The sequence below is a fragment of the Barbatula barbatula genome (assembly GCF_947034865.1).
Source record: "Barbatula barbatula genome assembly, chromosome: 9".
NCBI lineage: Eukaryota > Metazoa > Chordata > Actinopteri > Cypriniformes > Nemacheilidae > Barbatula > Barbatula barbatula.
This window is the reverse complement of record NC_136772.1, coordinates 478,458-498,246: the sequence shown is the minus strand read 5'-3', so window position 1 is coordinate 498,246 and position 19,789 is coordinate 478,458. Positions and strand designations below refer to the sequence as shown.

Genomic DNA, 19,789 nt, shown 5'->3' with positions numbered 1-19,789 from the left:
ACCAATAAATACAACTTTTTCATTAGTCCTCTTTAGATGAACATGCTGCAGCCAGTGTTACCATGGAAACCACATATATTAAGTTGAACCAACATCTGTCTTTACAGTCTCATGGTAACCACACATTAACCATGGTTTTACTATAGTAACCCTGGCTGAAGCATGGTATTTGTAGTACAACTGTGGTTATACAAACTGTAATAAATCCACGGTAAATCTTTACCTAAGGGGCAGAGATTCAACTGTCATGAAAACTATGATCTTAAATCATACTAGAACAAAGAAAGTGTTCATTTTCTATCTGCATATGTTTAATAAAAACACTCCAGACATGTTTTCATGAGTAAAACCTTCAGATTTATTGAATCTCATTTCTCTGATCAAGAGCAGAGCGGAAACAAAAAAACATTTTCCACAAACGCTGATGTTAATGCTGCCGGTGGAGTTCGCTCAACGTGAGGAAGGTAAAGCTGGTTTCTCTGAAGAGGATAAACGGCAGGGAGACTGCTTCATCCGTACACCTCTGAGAATCAGAGAAGCTGAAGGGTTTCATGTGGAAATGTCACAGAAACATGAAAAGAGTCTCTGGAGATGTCAGCTGAAGCTCATGAAAACCCATCAGGCTCGTTCGTCATTCAGTGTGGATTTGGATGAGAGCTGACTGAAGGACACCAGAGAGGACAGACCTTTCAAATGTCACTTCCCCCTGTGAAAATAAAACCTCTCAAACATCTTCTCAGAGGAACCCAAAGAGAGAAGTTTACAATGAGATTCAAGTCTCACAGTTCAGCTCAAGATGAGAATTCTGTCATCGTTTTTCCTCCCTCATCCTGACATCAAACCTGTTTGAGTCTTTCTTCTTAAGAACACAATGTTGAACATTGATCATCAAACAACACTGAACCCCATTGATATACACCAAACCACTGACGCATTTCTCAAAATATCTTCCGTCGAGTTCCACTGAAGAAAGACTCACGTACAGATTTACAAACATATGAGAGAGAATAAATGAAGACAGAATTCAACTGGTCTCTTGCATTTTTAGTTTGTGACTCAGAAATGAGATTTAAACGATTCAATGCAGATGAAGATTATCAGACATAAACTTGTGTCTGTTCCTCAGACCATCACATCACTACTCCATGTCAGATTCTCACCCTTTACCTACAGACGAGGTAAATCTGTCTGTGCTTCTCTTAGAGCGACTACATCACCGTTCATCTGCGTGTGAATCAAGCTCTCCATAAGTCTGCAGTAGCGTGTGGCGTCCACCAGGGGTCGCAGTCTTTTATTGTACCGCTCTCTCTCTGTCTGCCACTCATCTCTTAATCTCTGCAGGGTCTCAGAGGAGCATCTCTCTCCTCTCTTTACTCCTGTCTCGTCACACTGAAGAACAGAAGACACCGCCTGTGTGATGCTCTGTATCTCTGTCTCTAAAGTCTGTGACAGACCTCCAGAACGTCCGCGAGACCTCGGGGTCCCGACCAGCGTCACGTGATGTGATACAGGCAGAAAATCACACAGGTTGTTCAGAAACCTCAGCAAATCCAGCTCGTCTCTGTGAAGGTGAAATCAAACATATTACACACAATGACATGTGACGCGTCATGTTAAAGATGGGAATCAGACACATCCGCACATGATTTTAAACACGGTTAAATGAACTCACACTTTTCATACATGATTTTTCTAGTCATTTGTGATGATTAAATTTTGAAATGAATGATTGTAGATGTTAGATGCTTCAGTGATCATAAAGTAGCGAACAATAAAAACATCAGAATTCTCTGCTTCCAGTCCTGTTCTGATGCGGAACAGACTGATAAATCTGACACGACAGATTCAAAATGACAGACAGATTTTCACCTGTAGTGAACTGTTAAGAGCCCCTGGAAAGGTGTTTTCAGCACCCAATGAAAAATCAGTAGAGCAGAAGGGGGTATGGTGTAGTTTGGCTCCACCTCCAGTCGCTCAGCGTGCTGCTCGTCCCGCAACCAACCCTGAACATCAGCCAGCGTGTGATCACAGCAATCGATGAGAAAACACCACGAGTCCATCACGGCCATCAGACTGAGAAGATCATCTCTGGATTCCTCTGAACACAAAACATCATTCATACGAACCAAATCAAGTCATCGCGTAACAAGTTTAAACCAACACACATTGTCCAAATCCACCGTTACAAAAGTCATTTTCAATGCAATTGTGTAATCGTGTACCTGTGTTGAGTTTAGTGTCCCGCAGAAGCCGTGGATTCATCTTCCCCGGGTGAAGATCTGTGATATCCACTGAGATCTGTCCGCAGTGACGAGAGACTCGAGCAGATGTTGGTGTGCAGTAATGGAGTATGATGGGATATGTGACACTGCTGGAGGTGAATAATGGCTTCAGATCAGTGACTGTCAGTAGAGTTAATGCTGATGTGATGTCAGCAGAATGTCTGATGTTCTTCACAGGTGGTGGATGACAGCGTTCACTCGTGTCTGATGTGGAGCTGTGCTGTATTAAACTCCTGCTCTTCACGGCTACAGGACAAACCGCTAACACTGAAGCGCTCATGTTCCTTACACACCTACAAACACAAACACATGTTTCATCAGGAGGACGATATATTCATTTAATTAAAGTCTCAGTGAAATAAAAAAATCACAATTCCTATTTTTCCCTGAAATATTGCAGCGTTTATTGTAAATTGCTGCCAGTTCCATTTAAAAATGCAACGACTGTTTTGATACATCCAATCAAATCGCAGTGAAAGACGTAGTCACGCCCGCTATTTTTCACATTAGAAATGAGTAAAAACGATCTGATTAAGAGTTATTCCATTAGGTAACATAAGCTTAACAACACGTTTAGTACAGCATTTACTAATAAAATAAACATTAGTTAATGCACAGTGAACAAACATAAGCAACTGTGTCGACATTAACAAACATGAATAAAAGATGACATCATCTTAATGAAAACGTTGTTCATTGTTAGTTCATGTCAGCTAAAGTATTTACTAATGTTGAAAAATAAAACCTTTCTGTAAACCGTTATCAATATTTCTGAAGGGTTTGGTGATATTCAATCGAGCTATTTGCTCTAAAGAAGCTTAAATAGGAGAAAGGAGAATAAACATTATTTCAAACAACAGACAACAAAATAAAATAGATTTTAATGAATCAAGTCATGTATGAGGATTCACAGTTTAGCATGAAATACAAAACAGCACTGGTTATAAATAGAATGTTTCAGTAATAATACTGAGTTTATGAGACCAATGAAGGACCATATGAGAGACTGTAACTATAGAAAGCAGACATTAATACCACAGCAGATGAGATGAGAGATGATGTCACATGATAAACCCGTTACTCTGTTATATTGTCACATTCACTCTGGTTTAATCCTCTCATCTCAACGGTGATATAATTCTTCTTGCATTAACCATTTTGAATGCTGAACACTCACGAGTACTGTACGTTTACATCGGTAGAGTTACACGTGCAACATACGTGTTATTTGGGGTTGCCATGACGATGCCAGAGATCAAACTCTCCTCGATGACTCTCTGCCAAACTCTGAGCACCTTCACTGGAGCTTCGTCACATTCAGTCTGCATCGGTTCATCAGAGACGTGCACCTCATCATCCTCATCTTCATCCCACAGAGACACAAGACCCTCCTGTTAAAAAACACAAACACTCATCTTTACAAGAGCCCCATACTGCATTATACTATAATATTCACCGCATGCATGTAGTGAACTGCTCGGACACATGGTGTGTGTGGACCTGTTCTGGAGACGAGATCACATGTTTTCTGCCTGATATCAGATCAGTCAAAGCCACTAACACATGATGTAACAGTCTATCTTTAACATCGACATCCCTCTGAAGATCCTCAAGAAGGTTCAGACCGCTCTAAAAACACAAATCAGCAATTCAGCAGTGAACAAACACATGATCCTTGACATGTTTTCACAAGATAAATCTTTTAGTTCAGCTCTATGTGCTGTCATCGATTATCACACACATTACCTACACATAAGATGTACGGATACACACTAAGAATGGAGGCATTCATTCTCAAGGTCTGAATTCCTTACTGTACAGCAAGCCACATATCTTATCTATAAAATCAAACAAAGGTTGTTTTTTTTAAAGGAATTATTCACCTAAAATAATGTGTTGACATTATGTCTGGCATTTAATGAGACAAGAAGGTCATGTTTCTCTTTTATTATTTCTTTATTCTTAAAAAATGTGTGGCACGTCACAGAAAACTACAGCTTTCAGTTTATATCAACATAAGGAAAACACATGTCATGTTTGGGTGAAGCACTCAGCACATGTACAGTATGTTGATGGATGAATCTTGTGCCGTGTTGAGCTGTGATACCTGTAGTCTGGATTCTAAAGCTCTGACGGTGAGCAGGTGGTTTTCCTGAGCTGTGTCTGATGTACTCAAGACGTCACTGTCTGCTCGTCCACACTACAAAAGTGTACACAGTATTAACACAAACACGTCATAAATCATCTAACACAATGATTCTAATCTGACAAAAATCTCAAAATCTCTCGCAAATCTGATACAGAGAGACACAACTAACTGCATTAAATCAGCGACTTCCTGAATCTTTTGTTAGACAATATTGCAATATTGGGATCTCATACATCTCTGAACAGATTTCATTATATCAACATCTGATCTAATATTACTCAAGATACTTTTAATAGATTTATAAGACTCAGTGTCTAATATGAAATCTGGGCATTGAAGCAAAATCATTTTAGAAGCGTCTGAAGTGAGGATGAAATCAATGTTGACGAACAGAATATGTGATGCCACACAGATCGGTGAGGAGGAAGTTGCTAAGCAACTCTCCAGAAGACCTCGGCTCCTCAAACACGACGAGAATCTGATCCGTCCCGCATCCCAGAAAATCATCCACCAGCAGCAGACGCACATCAGTCCAACAGCAGCCCACCTGACACAGACATAAACATCATTCCTGCTGAACACCTACAATCATGATGAAGATTTAATAAGTTCTGTGATGCATGCCATGTTTTTATTTGTTTACATAAAAATGGTGTCGTGAGCTTGACATGTTTGCAAGAGCAGATCTCAATGTTAAGTGACATGTCTGTGCTTTCAAGTGTCACAAATATAAGTCGAATGATGAAGATCATTTGTGAAAATCGTTCTTTGTGTTCAGTTAGTGAAAACATTGATTATTCAAGTAAAGTGTTCCTGTGTTTTATCTACACTATACTTTTTGAAACTATTTGACTCAGGGCTGTGCGATATCACAGAAAAATGTGATATGCGATAGCACGCTATAATGCGATATTCAGTAAGAATTTTCTTTTCTAAAATCTATTTAAATTGTATTCAAATATATTAAAGAAATGATATACCAACATATATCACATTATTTGAGGAAAAAGAAAGCATCACTGAAAGTGAACAGCCATGTTTTACTGTTGCATTAATCAAATCGGACATTTTGTAAACAAACAAAAATAAATAAAACAAATTTCGCTTGGAGACGTGGATTATTGATTGACTCGGAATGCTCTTACCACTGAGATACAGGAAAGCTTTTTCTTAGAGGATCTATTGATCAAAAAAGAAGCCCTCGCCTCACCTGGAACGTGTCTTTCCACACGGCACAGACATTCCCCTGACTGAAGGTGATGATGATGAGACAGTCATTTCTGACAGTGTGCACCGTCTGGATGCTCTGAGGATGTTCATACGGCAGAAGACAAACTTCCAGAGGAACAGCGTTCTCAAAATACACCAGCTGCTTCATGCTCGTGGCCACCAGCACCACAGACCTCACAGAACCAGCAATCTCATCAGCCGACAACACGCTCATACACCGGATCACAGAACTGTAGGCGTCAGGTACCAGACACTCTCCGGTTAAAGTTCTTTCATCTTCTATGAAGTGCAGCGTGTTTTTCAACCCTGTGACACCGAGCGATTCATTCAGGCCTTTTTTAGACACAACTGGGGTCCCCAGAACCACTAGTTTCCTCTGACGGAGAGGCAATTCACCAATGAACCTAACAGTCATGGGTACAGGAACCTCCTTCACTCTCTGTGAACATACATAGCAGACTGTGTTTTCATGACACCACACCAATGTAGGCCCTTGCAATATTGAAATATTCTCTCTTATCTCATATGGCAACACAAATTCTACACGAAGCTTGGCATCCGTGAGACCATTTACAGAGTACAGCACGTATTTGAAAGCAGACGTTCTCTTCCGGCACAGTCTGAGCAGAACGCACGGCACTGTTCTTCTCTGTTGCACATCCAGAGCGCAGGAACAGTGAACGATGTGTGATTCAGCAGAGCCGTCTCTGTGCAGCGGGTACACGGTGTGATCTCGACTGAAGAAGCTCCTAGTGTCAGGGTTAAAGGTCAAGCTGTAGAAAGTGACCTCTGAACCTCGACGCTGATCTCGGCTTCTGGAGCTTACGGTCTTGCACTGGAACACCAGCACATCTCCTCCAACCGGCAGCATTTTAACGGCCATCATCTGAACGCTGCTTTGGACACCTGGAGAAAAGACAAGAGAACATGAGAACAAGTGACAGAAAACATCAGAAGGGATTGAAGGAAAACACGACAAACTGTCACGTTGACATATGTATGATACGTTCATTTACCGTTGGAAGAGTAAACTTAAGAACATTTTGTAAAGAGGTTACATACATATAAATGCATGCGTTACGTTGATATATCTACTAAATGCAGCCATAATCCACAATATTATCTCACAGGATTTCTACTAAAGGTTAAGTTACGGTTTTCAAATACAGGCGGCGTGTGACAGTTATATTATTATCATGATTATTCAAGATGATATAAACTGATGTAATATCACAGTTAAAAGGTGTTTGATAGTATAACGTTATATAAACTATTTGAATTACACAGAATTCTCACATATTTGCATTCGCTGTGTTGTTCCCTGAACTCTCTGTTAGTCACTTTGGACAAAAGCATTATTTTGTGATGTAAATGCATTATTAAAGTGACAAATATCTGAGGCAAATCCTTGAAACCACAGAAAAGTTCTGTATGTAAAACAACATGTCCAATATAACATTGTTGACGACAAATCGCATAAACAATTCCTCAAAAGCTTTACCCTATTTATTTGTTATTAAACACAGCATAAAAGAGAAAAGATAATAAAAACTATATACACAAGAGTATTCAGATTAACAAATAACATATATATATATATATAAGTCTATAAAAATGTGGCTCAAATTTAAAATGCATAAAGTTTGGTGACCATCGACATTTGTGAATATGAAACTAAGCAAAAAGGAAATTACTTTACCTAAAGCTTTATCATATAAAAACGACATATTTTAAGCTTCCAAAACAATGTCAATGCCTGAAATCTCCCTTAAAACATCTTAAAGTCAAACCAAAACAAACATGGTTCAAATGCAGAATAGTTCCATCATTCATATGACAAAAAGCACAAGTTATATTCATGTGTATATATGTGTTTATATTCATGTTTATATATGTGTTTATATTCTTGTGTTTACGCAGAAGTCAATCATCCTCAACTTTACCTCATGCGGTGATGTTTCTTCCTCGTCAAAGTGCGCGCGCATTCGCAGCTTCCGGCCGGGTGTTTCTTAAAGAAACAGTGCTGCTGTTCGATCGCAAAACAAGTGATGTCGTCACCGCGCGTCGCTGATTTAATTCAACGCATGACACATGTATGTGCTTTTAACCGCACGAGCGCGACACGGTCGCTTTATCTCGCGCAGCAGCCGCGCAAAGGTTTGTTTGATTTGTCAGAGCCGTAATGGCGTCATCAGAGGGAGCAGTTTCCGCGAGCCTGCGCTCGATCCCGCTGAACACTCTGCAACTGCTCCCGCTGTCAGTCACTGAGGACTATCATGGCGGATGCAGGGCAGCCCGAATCAGAGCAGGTAATCAGACGGCTAACATTCATAAACATAACGACTTATGTTAACCTCGCAAACACATTTCTAACAACTCATCTACTGTCTCCAAAAGGACATCGAAAGTAAGATCGAAGAAACGCGACAGAGGTTTAAAAGCGAGTTTGTTGAAGGTGAGTGTTTCACGTTAGCAGTTCGCTAAGTTCACAAGTGTCATTATTCACAACAACACTGTTGACGTTGATCTTGTTTATGAAACGTCATGTTTGATTGTTGTTTACAGCGACGTGCGATGATTGTTGTGCATTATGAAAACATCTGTTTAATGTTTGACACCAACAGCTGTTTGATTCAACACACGGAGAATGAACCGAAACCATGTTTTTAATGTTTCAAGCGTGGTCTTATATTCTCTTTTAAATGTTTAATGAGAGTTTCGACATACTTGGTGCTTAACTATAAGAATTAAGTTTTAATCATTAGTCTTAAAGTTAAAGTTTGTTTGATAAACTTCTATTGTGTTGGTGTGTGTGTGTGTGTGTGTGTGTGTGTGTGTGTGTGTGTGTTTGTGTGTGTTGGTGTTTGTGTTTGTTTGTTTCTGATCACTTCACTGAATATATCTGAGTACAAAGAACAGTTGATTGATTGTCGTGCTGATGAACTCTCTCTCTCTCTCTCTCTCTCTCTCTCTCTCTCTCTCTCTCTCTCTCTCTCTCTCTCTGTCTCTCTGTCTCTCTGTCTCTCTCTCTCTCTCTCTCTCTCTCTCTCTGTCTCTCTCTCTGTCTCTCTCTCTCTGTCTCTCTGTCTCTCTGTCTCTCTGTCTCTCTCTCTCTCTCTCTCTCTCTCTCTGTCTCTCTGTCTCTCTCTCTCTCTCTCTCTCTCTCTCTCTCTCTGTCTCTCTCTCTCTGTCTGTCTCTCTCTCTGTCTCTCTCTCTCTCTCTCTCTCTCTCTGTCTCTGTCTCTCTCTGTCTCTGTCTGTCTCTACAATATTGCCAAAGCATTGAACACATAACAAAAGACATACAAACATTCGAATCAAATATAAGGTGCTGAGTAAGGCATTCATATAGAATGAAATGCAAATGAAAGTATATGGAAATAAAATATCAATATCAACTGTAGATATCTGTCAGAAACATGAGAATGTCATAAAAGTAAACAGTCTATATGTATATCTCTGTCTCTCAGGACAGTCTTCAGATCACTATGACTCCAGAGACGTGGAGAAACTCTTCAGAGATGACAGTCAGGTGGAGAGCTACCTCACCTGGAGACACTTTGTGGTAGAGGACACCTTAAAGATGATCGATGAGAGCTTTCGTTGGAGAAAAGAGTTCAACCTCAATGGTGTGTTTGTGTATTTTTGTCTGTGCATATGTGTGAATGTGTGTGTGTGATTTCTTCGCAGATAAAGAGGAAGCTGCTCACATATGTGTTGGCTTGTTATTGGCTAAGACAGACTGACAGAAACACGTCTGTCCCACATTTGACCTCAGAATGTGAAATTTGAAAAGTCATCTTTTTTGCTTAAAGAAAAGGGATATTTCAGAACCAGTTACATTTTTGCATTGACATGATGTTTGTTTTAAATGACAGATAAGCGCATTTAGTGGTTATTTTCTGCTTATTTGACTTAAAATTGTTCTGTCAGCATGTGCTCATGTGACTCTGTGGAACAGAAGACAATGTTTGAAGAATGGTTTTTTCGATGTTGTAAAAGTGAACAGGGATTTTTTTATGTTTAGTTTAATTTAGTTAAATTTGGAATAACATGAGTGTAAATAATGATGACATTTTGTGTGTTTATAATCGACGCTGTTTGTCGTGAGCAGAAAGCAGTTCACTTGCTTACTTGCAGTTTTGTAAGCACACAGACACCATCGGTCCTTCCTGTAATACTGGTTTGCTGTTATTATTTGAGTTTTATTTACTTCCTCCCTCGATCAGGGGTTCATGTGCATCATGTGTTTTATTTCATTTCTTCTATATGCTGCTAAAGACGATTTGTTTGCTCGGCCTCAGATACAAAACTCCACTTGTCTGTATTCTATATTTAAAAGCATTTCAATTCGAACCATTTCAAGCGAGTTTGTGCCGCCATACATCCACGAAACAACTGTAATGTCCCTAACAAATTAAACTTTGATGATTTTGGCTTGGTAAATATATCATGAGATTCAAAGCAAACCGGTTGTGTTGATCGAGGAAAAATGCGATGAATGAATGGAATCTTTCTGCTCTTTCTTCCTCCAGACCTCACAGAGAACAGTGTTCCCCCGTGGATGTTTGAGACCGGAGCTGTTTACCTGCACGGCTACGACAAAGAAGGAAACAAACTCTGTATGTCAACTTCAAATTCTCAGACTTTAGATTTTCTGTGCTGTTAAAATAAGATATGTCAGTGCTGCACGCTTGGTTTTCATTTGTGTCCAAAACCATAAACACGCACTAAATGTGCTCCATCAGGTCAGTAGGGTGTCAGTCAAACATTACGATCAGTCACGGATGAGCAAGATAGAGATCAGATATAGTTTTGCTTATCAATCTACAGATTTCCTTCGGTTCATGAATCGTGAGTGTGTGTGTGTGTGTTTTGACTCTAGTCTGGTTCAGAGTGAAGCTTCACATTAAGGATGCTAAGACGATACTGGATAAGAAGAGATATGTGGCGTTTTGGTTGGAGCGTTACGCTAGACGTGAGCCGGGAATGCCATTGACGGTTGTGTTCGACATGTCCGAGTCCAGCCTCAGCAACATCGTAAGTATCTTTATTAAACTCAACATGCACAAGTTCTGAAATGATGCTCATGGCACAGCGTCAGATAGAACGCTCTGGATGTCTGATAATCTTCTGTGAAGGATCTTGACCGCCTGATGTAGCTGTTAACAGTTTATAAACAACAACATGACGTGACATTATTATCATATTGAGCGGATATCCGTTTACAGTGACACAGCTCATCCAATCAGAACACTCCGTTTTAAATACGAAATCCCTCATCCATGTCCATAATGTTTCCAAGATAGAGAAAAGAATCCATTAACTAAATTGAATTTGAAAAGTTGAATTCAAAGGATTATAAAAACTGTTTGGAAACAAATTCAGCATGTTTTGATGGAGTATGTAGCGTACGGTCCTGTATATAAAATGCTTTCACGTCAATCACAAATCAACTCAATATATGAGTATGTGAATGCTGTTTTTCTGCTGAAAGGCTGTAAATATATTCTGATTAGTTTGGACGGTTAGTAAAGTTGTGACCTTCACATTAAGGTCATTACAGCTGCTGAAGACCCAGTGAGAGACACGCCGTTCACTTCTCCATAGATTAACATGACCTTCAAATCAAACCGACTCTCTCCACTTATCCCAGAAATCTTCCCGTCTAACTGTTTATCTCTCCGTCTCGTGTTTCTGCAACAGAAATGTTAAAGCAGTTTTCTGATCTGAAGTGACTGTGAAATGCTCTTGTGTGTTTCTAATGTTATTGTTGAGGTATTTTGGCTGTTTTTGATCATAATTCTAAGCCAGGCTTGTGTATATCAATGTTCTTCTGTACGTGATTGATCTCGTGTGTGTGTGTGTGTGGTTAGTGGCTATCTGGTCAAGCTTGAACCCGTTAAACTCAAAGAAAGTTGTGAAATTTGACAAATGATCTAAATGTCACTCTGACCCATTGTGGGGTCACCATCTGTCCACTTCAGTGAGTTTGGCTCAGACTCCGTGGCTGTTTGCACCTCGTTTTTAGAATAAATATTCTATTCTGGTCTGTTATTTTCATTTCTAAGTTGTGAAATTTCTCAGTAGTGGCTCTCAGGATTTAATATGAAGAACAAACAGAAAACTAAGATGAAGGTCACTGGAGCGTTCAGTGAACACAACTGAATCATGATTCACTAGAACGGTTTCAGTGTGATGCTCATTCACGTTTTCTTCTTTTAGGACATGGACTTTGTCAAGTATATCATCAGCTGCTTCAAAGTCTACTATCCAAAGTTTCTTTGTGAGTACATGAGGACATCATCTGCTGTGTTTAACTTAAAGAAGCTGATTAAATGCTAAATGACTAAATGTAATCTGCTCGTGTGTTTCTGTGTTTCACAGCGAAAATGATCATGTATGAGATGCCGTGGATCATGAACGGTGAGTTATTCATTCATGTGATGAGTCGGCAGATGAAAAATCTCCATTAAACATAAGAAATGTTTTTCAAAACTTTGTTGTTTTAAAGATAATAAACAGTGGCAATATTTCAGGATGACATTTTCTCCGTTCACCTGCTGTGGTCAAGTGTCTTCGTCCTGAAATTATATCTTGTGTTTTGTTTTGTGTGCGACAGCCGCCTGGAAGATCGTCAAGACATGGCTGGGTCCTGATGCCATCAGTAAACTCAGGTTTGTCTCCAAGAGTGACATCCAGACGTTTATTGACCCTGAACACCTTCTACCGCACATGGGCGGGACGGTACGCAACAGTCATTTTAAGAGATTACATACTAGATTTGTCATGATGCCAAACATTCAGCAGTCGACACAAACTACAATCTATTCATACAAATATTAACAATGAAATAAAAGCAAAGGCATCAAGTATTTCTCTGTTTTTGAAGACACTCACATTGACCGTGTTCACACGATATGTCGTGACAGGACCAGTTTAAATACAGTTATCCTCCTCTGCCTGATGATGACTTCCAGTCACCCATCTGTGAGAACGGTCCAGTCATCAGTGAGGATGAAAGTGACATCAAGGACATTGAATTGGAGTCTAAAGAGACCCTGGAGTCCAGCTTCAGTTCTGATTTGAACATCAAACCCAAGAAGGTGCAGTATATCGCATTCATATCAAACACCTCCGTCTCTCACAACACCACACAATCTGCAGGGCGTTAGGAAAGGTTTCAGGACGTGGGTAGTTGGTGTAACATCGTAAATTTAGAAAACAAACTGTAACTAATATATTATGAATTTTTCTATTTGTAATCTCTTAACATGCACTCGGCCTGTGGGCGGGACCAAAGGGCGTTGCGTCTGCATTTTTTTTTGTGCCTTTGTTTTACATGAATATTCAATCATCTATCCCAAACTATGCATCATTTGAACGTTAAAACGCTAAAACACTCAACATTCATGTTCTGAACTTGGTTTCGCTATCAACAGAATGCTTAAAAACAGAGCTGCATGTTTCTACAAAACAACATAAGAGCGATTTATCTTCAATGTTAGTGTGTCGTGTGTGCTGTTTATTTGTGCACTACCCACATGTGATGTTAATAGCAGTTACATTAGTTTCCTCACAGAAGAATATTGTAATTCTTGTTCTTTTGAATGTCACTATTGCATCTCTACACGCTTTTAAATCAATATTCTTCTTTATTTTTTGCTCTCTGTATAATCAAAGCCTCCCGCACACATTAACAGCAAGATGATTTACTGCGGTAACATATCTGTGATGTTTATCAGTCGTTGGTTTACAATCACAGTGCTTGTGCTGAAGATTAAATCAGGATGTGATCATCAAGGTCAAAGGTCAGTGTGCTTTGATGTCACAGCAGCTGAGCGTGAGTCATGTGATCTGGTTTGCTCATGTCCAGCTCCATGCATGCGAAACTAAACGGCTGTGATGCACTTTAACCTGCACCCTTCAGTCTCATTAGCAGACGTTTTCTATGACTCTCTCTCTTTATTTGTGACATTGTTGTGTATTCGTAACTTCTTGCTTTTGTACTTTTGTTCTTAATGTTTGTTGAAGTATTTTGGTTTCCAGAAATCACCTTTAACACATTTCTGTGGGAATTCCTGTTGCTTGAGCTTCGTGTTAGTCAGACACGCAAACTGATCAAACGTGTCGCTTGAATGAGTCTTGAAAGCATGTGTTCACAGCAAGGTATTTTTACATATTTAGCATTTCTTATTTTCTGAAGCTGAATGTCAGTGTTCCATCTCTCCGAAACCAAAACACTCGTCATTGATATCGCCGCACGTCACACAGTCTCCCTGCTGACAGGTTCAGATGATTGACATCTTCAGTCAGATTGCTTTAGGTCATGATCATCATGTGACATGTTTGAAGCTGATGTGCGTTCTCTTGTCTGTCTGTCTGTCTGTCTTGACACAAGGCCTGATAAGACAATGTTTGATGTTTCTACACCGTCGAGTGTCTTCAGCATCTCATCTGTGTCCAGCACATTTCAACCAGCAGTACATTTCATCAGCACTTCATCTCTTTGATAAGAACTTCAATTCATGTTTTAAAGCGTTTTGATGTGTTTTTAATGACGTCTCATTTGATAGTTGTCAAATATGTTCATGTGTTTCTTTTAGTGATGATTGTATTTCAAGCATTTCATTTGTAGTTGTGTGATGGTTACGGGATGTAAACTGAGAGCTGGTTCTCATTCAGCAGTGCGACGTAAAAGCCAATGATGAGTTTTTATGAAGTTTAACAGAATGATTTGTCTTTAAACATGCTGACCTGTGGTCTCATGCGGTCTGGAGGATTAAACACATGTTCTTTTCTGAAGATTTACTGCAACCGTCCAAACCAAAATGAAGAAGTTGTGTTAGCAGATGCTTTTGTTGTATTTCACTGATGTCTTTGTTCTTGTTATGCTGAAGCTTTACGAGAAAAACTATTTTAATATCCGTCCTTCCTCTTGAAGTAATCACATGATATTTTACACTAACACTCCACACTAACACTGACTGTGTGTTTAATCACACTGCAAATATTATAAACCTCACTCTTAGTTCTCAAAGTAAGAGACAAGAATTGTAATAATCATTTTATTATGATTTCACGATGATTCATACTGTGGTTTTTTTATGTTGACATTTAATGGAATATCGAAGTTAATTTCATGATTATTTACTAATGACTGGAACATTTCATTTAATGTGGAAAACACTGGTATGTTTAAACACTTGACAGTTTATTTAATCGGTTGTAAATTGATTTCAAGTTTGTTTTTTGACATTTCACTTTAATCTGACGCTGAATAAAGTCCACAACATTTCAAACTCAATGGTCTCTTTCATTCTGTCGTATCTCTCTCATGAACGCTGCTTCTGTTTATGAGTAGTGTCGCACACTCTTTCTATGATGACCTTTGACCTGTGACACAAGCCTCCTCCTGACTTTCTCAACATCATTTCCATTGAGTCACGTTTGGAAACTCTGAAGTTTCACTTCTGTAGTAGAACAGAAGTGTTTGTTTTTCGGCCTCCTGACCTCTGGCGTACGTGAGTGTGTGTGTGTGTTTCCTGGGATGGTTGGAGTGATGTGTGAAATATCCGTCTGTTGTTATATGTGTGAATGGAGTCACTGTTGTGTGTTTTCATGTGTTGGGATCAAGCTGAACCTTCACTGTGTCCTTCAGTTCTGTCTTTATATCGCGGCTTCCTTCAAACTGTGACATCATCACTTTTGTCCAGTTACATGTGAGACGCATTTGTTTGGCGTGACGAAGGGCTGTAACTGTAATTGATAGATGATAATTGATTGTTTTATATTTGATGTTTTTCAGGTTAACTTTCAAGAGGAATGTCAGAGGTCGGAAGATCTCGACAGAAGTGAAGGAACTGGTCGACTCCGAGGCGTTAGAAAACCTACAACCACTTTCAAAGGCACCTTACTGCACATCGGGTAAATATACTGCATCCAACATGAAAGACAGATGTATAATATAATGAAGTGTAAGTCGCTTCAGAGACACGTGTGACTAAAACATCAGTCTTGACACTGAAGAACACGAGACATGATGGAGGATTTGATATGAGGATGTGTGTCAATGGGCACAAATACTATCTGAAGTCATTTTACGGCATTTCAGTAGATTTTGATAATAATACAATAAATAATTTCATAATCTCTTGCCAGATGGAAGTTAACGCATTTCACTTATGGAAAGTTTCTGTGTTCACATGGTTTAGATGTTATGACTAGAGGCTCATTTACATGAAATGAAATGAGTGTTTCTTCTTGATAGTGAAGTTTACTGTGAACAACAACAGACCGGAGCTTAATCCCATCAGGAGAGGATGAACAGCAGATGTATTACAGTTAAACCAGTTCTCTCGCTCTCCGCCTCTTGTCTGATGGGCTTTGATGTTTTCAAATGCTATGCGATCATAGTTCATGAACATGATGCTACGTACCAAATATTTTTCTAGTTTTAAGTTCTTCATGCAGACTTTGACTTGAGACACACCCAAGACAGATTCATAATTCTGATTTATTCATTTATTTGCATTATTGAAGTCAAGTCAGCTTTATTTATATAGATCCTTTTACAATTTTCATCGTTACAAAGCAGCTGTACAAGAAAACATTGACTATAAGCAAAACATAAAAGGTAATTCAAGTCAAAACACAGGTCAAATATCAGACAGACTATAAATTCCTATATGCTGTGTTCATTAAATAAAACTATAAAATTCTGGCCAGGCAAACAGTGGCGAGGAACCCAAAACTCCATTGGAGGTGAAATAAACCTCAGAGGGAAAGCAGACCTAACCAGGGGATTCAGTTCCCCTCTGGCAAAAGCTGCAACCTCTGCACAAGCTCGACAGTGCTGCACAACAAGGCATTTTTGATTTAAGTAAAGATACGTCGATATTTGTAATGTTTATTGTGTTTTATTTTTATACGGTAACATAAATGTGATTTAATATATATGATTAGTAGCTTTCCTGTAGCTCAGTGGTTAGTGTGGCATTAACAACGCCATGGTCATGGGTTTGATCCCAAGGGATTGCACGTACCGGTACTTCGATGTATAGGATAATGCAATGTAAGTCGCTTTGGATAAAAGTGTCTGCCCAATGCATAAATGTAAATATTATCATAGTTACAACTGTGATAAATGACATGTAGCAGGTGTGTGACTGTCTGTTCTGTGTCCCAGTCCGGCAGAAGAGCTCAGCTTTGGTGCTAAAGAAACCGAGAAGAAATGTTCGATCGTCCTCAACAACGTCACCAAAAACCAGGTGGCTTTCAAGGTCAGATTCCTGTGTTCACCTCGACAATTCGTGTCACGAAACGGCTCAAGGGTCTTTGCTATGAGAACTTTTATGAGCAAATCTCCTGTATGCAGGTGCGGACGACAGCGCCGGAAAAATACCGCGTGAAACCCAGCAACAGCAGCTGTGAACCCGGAGCAAGTGTGGATATTGTGGTGTCACTTCATGGAGGTAAAGAAGACCAAAACGTCATCACTCCCATCTCTCTTTCTTTAAGACTGAACACAGTCTCATTTGATGAACACGTGTATGAACACGTGACTCTGTGTCTCTCAGGGTACCAGGCGTCGCCGCAGGACCGTTTTCTGGTCATGGCTGCTGAGATGGACACAAACACGGGATCTGCTCTTCCTGATCTGGCTCAGTTCTGGAAAGAAGTTCCCAAAACCAAAGTCATGGAGCACAGGTGACGATCTCACCAAGAGCTTTGATGGAGAGGAGATTAGTGCTGAAACATGCAGTAAAAACACCTCAGATCTGTTTCTCCTGTTTGTCTTCTGCAGGTTACGCTGTCACGTCTTAGAGAGTCCAAAGTCTCTTCTCAGTAACTCGTTTGAGAATTCATCATTCGCACCCTCCAATGAGCATCACGATCTCCAGACAACGGTGAGATTCTCGCAGAACCATCGCTTGATCTTAGTCAATACTAAACCTAGATCAGTGTTTCTGCCAGGATGTTGTGAAACTCTGGCGCTTGATGACGTCACGCACTAATCAAAGTGATACTTCACCCAAAAATGTGTTTGTTCTGATGAACACAGAGAAAGGTATTTGGAAGAATGCGATAAGCAGACAGATCTTGACACCCATTGACTTAAAAATACAATGGTTGTCTAAAGAGCCCCAGAACAGTTTGCTGTCCTACATTCTACAAAATGTCTTCTTTTTGTGCTCGACAGAACTAAATACTACTATGGCAGTCAATGGGTGTCGAGATATGTCTGGTTACAATATCTTTCTCTGTGTTCATCAGCACAGAGACATTTATACTCAATAGGAATAACTCAAAGGTGGGTAAATGATGACAGAATCCATTTTTGGTTGAAGTGTCCCTTTAACATATTCATGATGTCATCACCTAGTTTCAATACCGCATTCCAGACATTTTGGAAGTGGGATATTTCCCACCACAAACACGGAAGTAACGTCTGGATTTACAAACATTACAAGTATTAAGTAACATTACTGTTGTAAATTATTTAGTAGGAATAACCTTTTACAGTCACTGTTCCAATATTGGAACACCTAGGTTCACTTTAATATTTCACAACTAAAATCTAATACAATCATAAATCACTGTATATCATTGGAAAGGTCTAAGACTCTAGAATACATATTTGACCGGTGACTTTAATATTCTGCACTTTTTTTATTATTATTCTTAAGGTACAATTAAACTACATTTTTTATTTCATTTGTCAACTCCACACACTTTAACAATAAAGTGTTAAATCTCTTTTTTTTTTTAAACACACATAAAGAATGAATCCATATTAAATTTAGCTTAAAAAGATGAAAAAAATAAAGACCTGGTGACGGCTTGAGCTTTGACCGAGTTGATCTGTGTGTCCGCAGCTGCTGCGCGTCATGGCCACAAACTCTCGTCTGGAGCAGAAACTGGACGTGTGTCTGTGGGTACAGAAGGTTCTTGTGGTTCTGGTGTCGTTTCTGTTGGCTCTCAGCTTCATCACGTCTTACTCACTGTGGGGGTCATGAAGCAGGTCTCTCGTAGCCTCCACCATCAGAATCACGATGCTCAGACTTCAGCGTGGAGACACAGACTCCATCTGATCAGTTTAGCGCAGTAACGGACCAGAACACATGGACAGAATGTTGCCGCATCGCTCTGGTCCACATCTACACCAGACTCTCGGCTAAAAGCATATTTTTATAACTCTCGCTGTCGAGATTAAACCGAGAGAAGTTTAATTTATAAAACATGTTGTGTAGAGATCATGCAAATATAATTAACTCTGATTTTTATGTATAGTATTTTATAAACACGAATGTATGAAGAAAAAACGACACGGTCACATGTCTTTTCTTGACTCGATCAATATGATATCTTTGTCACATCTGTATAAAAACAGCTCATGTCATTCGGCACAGAACGCTTGTGTCAGTTGTTCAGGTTCATTTTGCTTTATTTATCTGTTCGGCTCAGTCAGACGTTCAATTATTTTAAGGTGTGAGAACAAATAATATAAATGTTAATCTTAATGATGCTCGCACAAATTCCTGAGACGTAACCGTCATGATCCATTATGATCATAAAGTATTTCTGTACCAGGTGTGTCGTGACGCTTTCTCTCCTCTAGAACACGTGTCATATGTGGGGTCACAGATGGTCATTTATTCGTCCACACTGAAAGCAAACATTCTTCACGATTACATTGTGGATTAATTCAGCTGTCAGGTTTTCCTCCAGTCTGAAGCATAAACCAGTGACACGTTTAGATGGAGTGAAGTAGAGCGTGTGTCATCACCTTTATCTTTCTGACCTCTGATATAAAACAGCATGTCGTGGCTGTTCTGACTGAAGTTTGTGTGACCTTTGAACTCAAATCACTGTTCTCTCAATATCAGCATTTCTAGAAAGTAAACGACTGTGTTTTAACATCTCATTCTTGTGATCCATAGTCTATTTGAAGCATTTCAATCAGTTGTGTATCTTTTGGGCAACCTAATTCTGGAAAATTCATTTTCACATTTTTATTTTGATGGAACTTTTTGATGAGTTTCATTTGGTGTCATTTCGAAACCTCTTGTGACCACCAAACTCTACACGTAATGACTCATTTATTTACCCTCAAGCTGTCTATGAA

General features: G+C 39.4%; 2 protein-coding genes across 4 annotated transcripts; one reads left to right on the top strand and one right to left on the bottom strand.

Annotated features, from left to right (window-relative positions):
* Nucleotides 1-338: 338 nt before the first annotated feature.
* fancb (FA complementation group B) lies at nucleotides 339-7,963 on the bottom strand. Of its 3 annotated transcripts, none has more exons than XM_079463707.1 (10): nucleotides 7,605-7,960; nucleotides 5,642-6,567; nucleotides 4,823-4,978; nucleotides 4,390-4,482; nucleotides 3,783-3,911; nucleotides 3,504-3,673; nucleotides 2,223-2,575; nucleotides 1,870-2,098; nucleotides 1,161-1,561; nucleotides 339-706 (listed from the first exon to the last, which is right to left on the bottom strand). In XM_079463707.1, exons 2-9 carry the CDS (start codon nucleotides 6,545-6,547, stop codon nucleotides 1,168-1,170), a joined length of 2,430 nt encoding a protein of 809 aa, XP_079319833.1. In that variant the 5' UTR covers nucleotides 6,548-6,567; nucleotides 7,605-7,960; the 3' UTR covers nucleotides 339-706; nucleotides 1,161-1,167. The 3 variants fall into 3 exon arrangements, with proteins under 3 accessions (XP_079319833.1, XP_079319835.1, XP_079319834.1); XM_079463709.1 differs by having other exon boundaries at nucleotides 339-1,561; nucleotides 5,642-6,410; nucleotides 6,488-6,567; nucleotides 7,605-7,644; XM_079463708.1 differs by having other exon boundaries at nucleotides 339-1,561; nucleotides 7,605-7,963.
* mospd2 (motile sperm domain containing 2) lies at nucleotides 7,658-19,587 on the top strand. Its single transcript, XM_079463710.1, has 15 exons — nucleotides 7,658-7,970; nucleotides 8,059-8,116; nucleotides 9,132-9,290; nucleotides 10,197-10,283; nucleotides 10,547-10,701; nucleotides 11,887-11,947; nucleotides 12,049-12,087; nucleotides 12,284-12,408; nucleotides 12,594-12,767; nucleotides 15,470-15,588; nucleotides 16,850-16,943; nucleotides 17,039-17,135; nucleotides 17,241-17,370; nucleotides 17,468-17,570; nucleotides 18,540-19,587. Exons 1-15 carry the CDS (start codon nucleotides 7,938-7,940, stop codon nucleotides 18,678-18,680), a joined length of 1,575 nt encoding a protein of 524 aa, XP_079319836.1. The 5' UTR covers nucleotides 7,658-7,937; the 3' UTR covers nucleotides 18,681-19,587.
* The last annotated feature ends 202 nt before the right edge of the window (nucleotides 19,588-19,789 follow it).